Source organism: Enhydra lutris, unplaced genomic scaffold (genome assembly GCF_002288905.1).
Source record: "Enhydra lutris kenyoni isolate GAN:26980312 unplaced genomic scaffold, ASM228890v2 scaffoldscaffold75, whole genome shotgun sequence".
Classification (NCBI taxonomy): domain Eukaryota; kingdom Metazoa; phylum Chordata; class Mammalia; order Carnivora; family Mustelidae; genus Enhydra; species Enhydra lutris.
The window spans coordinates 3,999,035-4,007,384 of NW_019154159.1; the positions used below are offsets into that span (position 1 = coordinate 3,999,035).

The 8,350-nt window shown below is 63.9% G+C and overlaps 1 protein-coding gene across 1 annotated transcript; it reads right to left on the reverse strand.

Moving 5' to 3' along the window:
* Nucleotides 1–3,100: 3,100 nt before the first annotated feature.
* Nucleotides 3,101–8,221, reverse strand: LOC111160438 (chromobox 4). Its single transcript, XM_022523568.1, has 3 exons — nucleotides 7,837–8,221; nucleotides 5,583–5,649; nucleotides 3,101–5,332 (listed from the first exon to the last, which is right to left on the reverse strand). Exons 1-3 carry the CDS (start codon nucleotides 7,977–7,979, stop codon nucleotides 3,917–3,919), a joined length of 1,626 nt encoding a protein of 541 aa, XP_022379276.1. The 5' UTR covers nucleotides 7,980–8,221; the 3' UTR covers nucleotides 3,101–3,916.
* Nucleotides 8,222–8,350: the final 129 nt, after the last annotated feature.

Below are 8,350 nucleotides of genomic sequence, written 5' to 3' on the forward strand. Positions count from 1 at the left end.
GTTGTGGCCCAGGTGTACCTCTCCCTAACCTTCAGTCAAGACCTGTGGCAAGTGCGTCGTGCCCCGCCAGCATCCTCGCTGTCATTATGATAACGGTGCTCCCGGGACCCAGGATGCTCCGCTCTCGGCACCTGCTCTCTCCTCTGGGCTGGAAATGTCTCTGTGGGCAAGGACTGACCATGCTGGCTAGTCAGGTCCCAGATAGAGTTTGCAGATAAAATCCAGGATGTCCAGTGAAATCCGAATTTGCATAAACAATGCATTTTTGTGTCTTCATCTATCTCAAATATTTCATGAGACATAACTAAATAAGTATGCGTTGTCCATATGAAATTCAAACTCAGCTAGGTATCCTCGATTTTTCTGGGCTCGGTCTTGCAACCCTAGTTCCAGATCCAAGGACGACGGAGAAAACCCTGAAAGGCTGACCTCCTGACAATGGGTTGGGGTGCCTACATGCTGCGGGGAGTGCAGAGCTAGAGCTGGGCCCTGGCTGGTGCAGGAGGGACCAGCTTCCCGGGGTGAATGGATATACCAGAGCCCCCGTCTTGGTGGTGGGTCAGCCCCAGCTCTCTATGCTCAATGCTCAGACCCCTCAGAAAGGAAAGAAAACAATGAAGTGTGGGTTTCCCAGTATGTAGGGTTAAGGTCCCAGCTTTCTGCTTGCTTTCTCTCTCCGGAACTCGGGCTCAAAGAGAGGGTGTAGGACCCTTTGCTTGTGGAGGGCTGGGCACCGAAAGACGCCGAGGCCTCCAGTTAGGAAGAACCCTTCCACACCCGGAGGAACTAGGGCTACTGGACTCTTCTCCCTTGTCCCCAGGCCAGGGCTCCTGACCCTCTTTGAGCGTTCCCAACCTTGGACACGTGTGTCCCAGAGGCCCTGAGCTCACGTCACCGTGGCGTACCTCTCTGGAGGCTCGTGGGGCAGGCAGGTTGGCTCCAGAATCAGCAGAGAACCGGGCGTCCGCCGTCCGGCCTAGACAAGCCCTTCTGCCTGCAGAACCTGACTCTCACCCCCCAAGGAACCTCAAACCCTCTGGGGTCTGAATGGCATGAGATGCTCATGACAGGGTCCTGGGGTCAGAATGGGTGTTGGACTCTCTTGGGTCTGACTCCAGGTCGGGCATCCCTGCAGGCCCTCCTGACCTACCCATCTGCCTCTGTCCCACTGTCAGCCCTGTGACCTCAGGCTCCAGGCCCCACCTAGGCTCGGCCTCCTCAAGGACCTCCCCCAGAAGTTCTGCCGCAGTTCTCAAGGCTTCAGGTCAGCTGAAGCAGGCCACACCTTCCCCCGAATGGTCATGGTTACGGACTGATTTGTACCCCCCCCATAAGTGCCATCTCTGATCTCCCCCTCACCCCAGGCTCCGCCTGGCAGAGGCCACCCACCGGGTAGGAGGGGCACCCTCGGGGCTAAGGCTCACTTGCAAGTCACCAACTGTGCAGCCCCCGAAACAAGGGCTCCCCTTCCCGCTCCTGAGTGCTCCCTTTTCCCTACCAGAAAAACAGGGAGACGAAATCCCTGCCTGGCATGCGCCTTTGTGTACCAGCCAGTGAAGGACAGGCCCAATTCTAGTGCTGAGCAGGCAGTCTGCCAGGAGCAGTCACGATCACCCCTCCCTCCACTCCCAGGGTGGCAAAGGGCATTCATTACATGGAGGGGGGAGGGGGGAGTGTTTAACTCACTCTAAAGGGGGCTGGGGTGATGGGGGTAGTGGGAGGGACAATTCACAAAAGCCAGGGCTAGAAACTCCCAACGGCTTTTTCTTTTTTTTTAGAACTTCCCTTCCCTCTCTCCCCTCCCCCTCCCCTCCCCCACCTCCAGCCGCTGGTGGCCTGCAGCCAACACTGGCCACACTGTCCGCATTCAGGCCTCCCGCCCTCCTGGCCCTCTATCTCTTCCCCTGGCCTTCCCAGCGCCGAGCTCTCTCGCCACCGCCCCCTCCCCATTCTGAACGGCGTTGACCTCTTCCGCCCTGGCGCCCTGCACAGGCTCTGGCCCTCCGGCCCAGGCAGGCAGGCAAGGGGCTTTGGGGCGCCAGGAGCAGCCCTGCGCCCCCCAGGGCCCCCGTCCCGCGGCCCCTGGCCCTGCCCAGCCGCCCCAGCCAGGAGCAGATCGCCGCGTCTGCAGAAAGCTGGCCACGGCCGCGCCTCCCCGAGTGACGGCTTCCCGGCCCGGCCCGCGGAGACGACCTGGTGCTCGGCCCACTCCCCCCGGCCCCTCTGGGCCCTTAACCCCTTCCTGTCCCGCAACACCAAGGGCCCCAGCCTTGCCACCCAAAGCAGGACGGGTGGGACGCGGTCCCACACTTCCCCTCGCTCACGGAGGAAACAGGGGTGGGCAGGCCTTGCTCGCCAGGCCTCCTCCCCTCCTCCTCCCCCGCCACCACGCAGGAAGCCCCCCGCCCCTGCCCTGGCCGCGCTCGCTGCGCCTCCAGTCGGAGCCTCTGGCCTGGTGGTTTCCGGGGAGAGAGCCTGGCAGAGAAAGAGCCTCGGCGGCTTCCTCGGCGGGGCGGGGCCAGCGATGCCAGCAAGCGCCGCTAGGGAGGGTGGGAGGGTCCCCTCCCCGCTGAACCTGCCTTACCCGGCAGGGATTATTAAGAACACCCCTGCCCCACCAGAGCCAACGCCTGGGGGTGTGGCGCCCCGGGTGGGTGGGGGACAAAGATCAGCAGGTGCCGGGCGGGTGCTGCGCGCGCGGCTGGGGGCGGCTCGCCCCACCCACTCCTCTGCGCCGCTCGCTCGGGCACCCATGCCCCCCTCCCCCCACCGCGCAGGTCCCCGGGTCTGCCGGCACCCAGGGCACCGCCGGCCTGGGGAGCCCTGGGGGCGGGGGCGACGCTGACACCCCCCCCCCCGCAGGAATTCCCCTCTCGGTTGGAGCGCCTCTCGACTTCCGGGGAGCAGGGTCACTCCTCTGGCGCGGGCGCCTCTGCCGGTGCCACCAGTCCGCTCTGCCTCTGCACAAGCTTTAGCGCACGCAGGACGCGGGGAGGTTTTCTCCCCCAGACCTAAGGTGTAAGTGGGGTGGGGAGAGGGGTCCGGCCGCCTCCCGAACCTCCAGCGCTCCCCCTGCGCTCATCTCAAAACAGCCAAAATGCACCTTCAACATCTCCATTTAATATTTACATTCAAGCAGGTAATAATTGGAAGCTTATAGTTTAGACATTTCTAGTAGCAGCAGTTTCTAGAGAGCTCGTTTAGCTTTTAAACAAACTTTTTTTTTTTGTTTTGTTTTTTTGCACATAGAAACAACACATCCATGTGTACGGTATCAAAAAATATATACCAACGTTACTGGTATTGCAGTTCCAGGAAGGGGAGGAAATGAAATCAGCCGAAATACTGAATGAACAGGAAGAAAGGTCAACAGAAAATAGTTTGTCTGATATAGAATATAACATGATCTAGAGGAAACTCCATAAATCTAGGTTTTTATATTTCAATATATAAATACCTACAAATAAATATATATATATCAGCCCGAAGGGGGCGGCCGGGCCTTTTGAGCTCAAACAATACATTTCAATAATAACACCACGTACAAACGGGAGTGAAGTCTGCACTTGACAAGTTAGCACGGTTAAAATATAATACTATTACTCGGAGACCGAGACGGGCGGCTGCCCCGCCAGTCCCGGAGGTCCACGGGGGAGGGGAGGTCCAGCGCAGGGAAGGGGCAGGTCGGGGGCGAGACCCGCAGGCACCGCGTGGAAGGAGCCAGTGCCGGCCTGGGGGCGGGCCCCAGCCAGGAGCCGACAGCCGGGCGCAGAGGGGCGCGCACGCTGCGGCTGGGGCGTCCTCGCACCGGGGCAGGCCCGGATCTCCCGCAGCGGTCGAGAGGAGGAGTCCGCCCCGAGGCACCAGGTGCTAGGCCACCCGCGGGGATGGCGCTTCCCCTTCCGAACCCCTCCAGCTACACCGTCACGTACTCCTTGAACGTGACGGTGAGGCAGTTCGCGGTGACGTCGGTGATAATTATATTCCCAAAGAAGGGCTTGAACTCGCTCAGCGGCTCCTCGGGCTCGTCCTGGGCCTCGGCCGGAGGCTTCTCGGCAGCTGTCACCGGCGCAGCTGCCACCGCCGCCACCGTAGCGGGCGCCTCGGGCTTCACTTGGAGAGTGCTTGGGGGCTCCCCGGCTTCGCCGCGCGTCTTGACGCAGCGCAAGTCTATGGGCTCGTCCAGATCCGAGTCCAGCAGGATGACCTCGGGCTGCGGGAGGGTGGCGGCAGGGGGCACTTCGGTGGGGTGCTCGGTGGCCGGGCTGCCCCCCAGGCAGGTGGGGGTGCTGATGCTGCGAGCCGTGAGGCGCTTTTTGCAGGGCTCGCGCTCGCCGTGGGTCTCGGAGAGGCAGCGCTTGCGCGCGTGGGAGAGATTCAGGCCGACTGCGTGGTGGTGGTGGTGATGGTGGTGGTGGTGGTGGTGGTGGTGGGAGGGCGCGTGGGCGCTCCGGGCCGGGTCCCAGGCCAGCAGGTCGGGCTTAGTGGTGAGCTGCAGGGGCTGCTCGCCGAAGGCCTCCTTGGACGGGGACAGCTTGCGGGAGCCGGGGTCCTGGGGCTGCGGGTCGCCGGAGCCCTGCGCGGCCTCCTCCTCCCTCCTCTTGGACGGCGCCTCCGCCTTCTTCTCCTCAGCCCCCGCGGCCTTTTTGAAAGTCCTGTCGGCCGGGGGGTGGCGCTCCTCGGCGGCGCGCTTCTTGTGGCCCGGGGAGCGCGCCTCGCCCTCGGCCGCCTCGCCGGACTTGATCTTCACCGCCTGCATGCCGTTCTCCATGTACTTGCTCATGACGATCACGATGCGCCCGTTCTTGTTCTTGTTCTTGACGATCTTCATCTTGCCCCCGATCCCGTTGCCCGTCACCGCCTCCTTGGGGGCCGGCGTCATCCCGTTGGGAGGGCCCTTCTCCGAGCCCTTGCCCGGAGCCCCGGCCGCACCGGCCAGGGGCTTCACAGTCCCCAGGTAGCCCTTGGCCCCCGCGCCGTGCGCCCACTTGTCAGGCGGGTGGCTCTTGGCGCCCAGGTCCGGGCAAGTGGGGCTGGGCGCCTCCTTGTGGCCGCCCTGGTACTGCAGGTCGTACATCTTGGGGTCCGGCTGGTAGGGGTGGTGCTTCTTGCTGTTGAGCTGGTAGTAGTACTTGCCGCTCTTGCCCGGAGGTGGGGGCTTGCCGGCCCTCTCCTTGCTGTGCGGCTGGTACTGGTGGTGCTTCTTGCTGTTGAGCTCATACTGGTGGCCCTGGCCCTTGCCCTGAGCGCCCAGCTCCAGCTTTGCGCGGTTGTCTGCGGAGGAGTCCTGAAGTCCAGTCAGCACGTTGGAGCGACGGGCAAACGTAGGGACCTGGGGGAAGAAGGCAGGGATGCGAGCGGGAGGTGAGAAGAGGGTAAGGCCAGCCCCAGGGCAAGCCTCCAGCATCAGGAGCGTCCCAGCCCCAGCTGGGTCAGCGGCCCGGAGCTGGAGGTTAAGAGGAAAGGAAGTGGAACTGGGTGCTCTGGAGAAACTCTCCCTGCCCTCTGGGCCTGGAGGCAGATCAGGTGGCAATGGCAAGGGGAAGACGAGTGGACAGGCCCGCACCCGTGACCATATTCACCTGCACCACCAGCGGTTTGGGCTTCGGCCCTCTCTTCCGGTATCCCATCAGCTGCTCCTGACGCTCCCTGGGGGGAGGGAACAGAGGGCAGCGTGGTTAGCCCCCGGGTGGCCTCCCCTCCTGCCAAGATCCAACAATCGGTGACGCCTGACCCCCACCCCCTCCCGCGAGCAGCCAGGCCAGCATGACCCAGAGGGATCAGGAGCTCAGGGCAGAAAGTCTCCTGTGCCACCAGCTGGGCGCCTCCAGCCGGTCCCAGAGCCCCGCTCTGTACTCGTACGGACCCTCCTCTGCCCAAGGGGTGCTCCGCCAAGGGCTCCCCCATCTCTGGTATCCGCACCTGCACTGGCGCCCCCCGCAGCTCTGCCTCGAGGTGGGGGAGACGGCAGCCAGGTGCTAGGGTGGGTGATGCACTGGCGCCCCCAGCCTTGGGCCTGCGGCCCCGCGCAAAGTGAGGTGGGCGAGGGGGTCCAGGGGATGCAAACAAGCCCAAACGAGGTGTGCGGAACACGTCCCCTCCGCTCGGGATGCTAATGACCTCATTAAGATTCAGATAACGAGTGCCGCCAGCAGAAGGGAGGACTCATTTTCCTCCGGCCGGGCACTAAACAGGGGGAGGGGCTGCACCCTTGTTTACACGGCGGCAAATGAGCCAATTAGGGGCTGGGGGCGGGGGCCGGCCGCGGAGGCCACGGCCTGGCCAGGTTCGCAACCACCTGGTGAACAGGCTCCGGGTCGGCCTGGGCGGAGCGGCTGGGCGGAGCGAGGCCGGGCGGTGCGCCGAAGCACCGCCCCCTCACCGAGCTGGGCTCCCGGCCGCCTCGATGTCCCAATTGTTAATGAACGCCACCAGAGGTGGCCCCGGCCAACACCACCGCCAGGCTCCCGCCGGCGGCCTGGCGGGGGGTGACCCGAGGCTGGAGTTCAGATCGTCCGGGCACTGCCCAGCCTTCTCTGGGAGAAGAACGGGGTGCCCCTCCAGCGCGTGCCAAAGTTGCAACCCGCTCCCGGGCCGGGCCGGCGCTCTCCAGCGACCCCAGGCATCCCCCTGCCCGGGGGCTAACCCAGGGGAGTTCGGCCACGCCCGGGGGCCCAGGCCGGGGCCTGACTCCGAAGTTGCGTGGCATTGCACCAGCCTGCGCTTTAATTCTTCGGGGACCCATTATGCAACATGGCATCAGCCGCTGACATGGTTACAGGGTGATGAACTCCCAGGTGGAACCGGGGCAGGATCCCTTCTCGGCGCCCCCCTGCGTCGCGGGAGAGCAACTTCCCTGCCGGTCACTCGCTCCGAGGGTCTAGAGTTCAGTTTTAGCGCCAAATGCGCCACAGGAAATAATGCAAAATAAAAGTGGGAGGAGGAATGGAAGGCAGCGGGGTGGCGGAGCTCCTCGGACTCGGGCCGCGCCTCCCCTCCGCGCCCGCCTTCCCCCCCTCCCGTCCTCCCCGAAAAAGAGAACCGCAGCCACGGGCGCTGGATCCAGCTGCCGCAGCTGCAGCGCGACAAGCATCTGTGCGCGCAAGGATGAGCCCGAGTCAGAAGCCACCCCTCCACCACCCGGCAGCTCCCAACCCACGCCCTTTGGGCCAAGCTCCCCCTGCCCCAGGATGCGGGCGACACCCACCGACTAGCCCAGTGGGGGGGGTGCAAAGGGCACCCAGTACCAGACAGGCTCTACCCCCTGCGGAGCCCAAGCTCCCTGGGTGGGGGTGGGTCGAAGTTTGGGAGGGTGGTTAGGGCCTTGCCAAGTCAACTTTTCTCCAGCCCCCAACAGGTTAAGTTCAGTTCCGTGACGTCCGGCGGTTTCACAACGCCAGCTCCCTCGGAGCTGCCCCGAGAGGTGCTGGTGCCAAGCGGCCAGTGGCCACAGGAAAGCAACACCTAGGCTCCGGGGGTGGGGCTCCAAGGCTGCGCAGAGAGGGGGGCCCGCGGGGGGGGGGGGGGGGGAGCCGCCCCCGGGGTCCCCGGGCGGCGGCGGGGCCCCCCTCACGCACCCCCCTCTCAGTTCCCCCCAAAACACCGGCCTCGCCTTCTCCGGCCCTGCCCCGCCCCCACCCCCAGGCTGCCGCAACCGCCAAGGACGTTGGTGAAGAGAAGCCGAGGCCGCAGCCGTAAGGGTGCAGGCCCATCGGGGGAGGGGGCTCCCGCCGGCCCCCTCCAGGCCCTTCCCCTCTTTCCCACTGCAGCGTGGCCCCCTCTCCCATTCCCATATACGGTCACGGCTGCGGGTGGTGGCTGCTGGGGGACGCTCACCTGTTCTGGAAGGCGATCAGCAGCCGGGGATCCAGGATGTTCTCCTCGGGTTCCCACGTGTTATATCTTGCAAGGGAAAAGGGAGGGGACACGGCGTAAAAAAAACCGAGCCAGCTTTGCGGCCTCCAGGTGGGGAATGACATAAGGCCCTACTCTGTCTTCATGAACCGAGAGCTATTTAGCTGTGGATGTGGGGGGTGGAGGGGAGATTTCTGCAGGCCTGACACGGTCCCCGACAACCCCCCCCAAGTCAAAATAAACACACAAGGGCAGGAGGAAAGGGGAGGGGTAAGGAAAACGAAACTAGCAGTTTATTTTGCAGTTGTCAAGAATTTTAAGCATGTTACTGCGACATGTTCCAAAGCCACTTTGCTCACCAGGAACCCTGCGTGCAAAGCAGCCGAAAGGCAAAGTCGCAGTCCCCCTCCTCTCCCCAACCCCGAGTCTCCGCGAGGGCTTCAGCTGTTCTCCATTTGACCCCTAATCCGATCACCATCAGCCAGGCCCCCCCCCC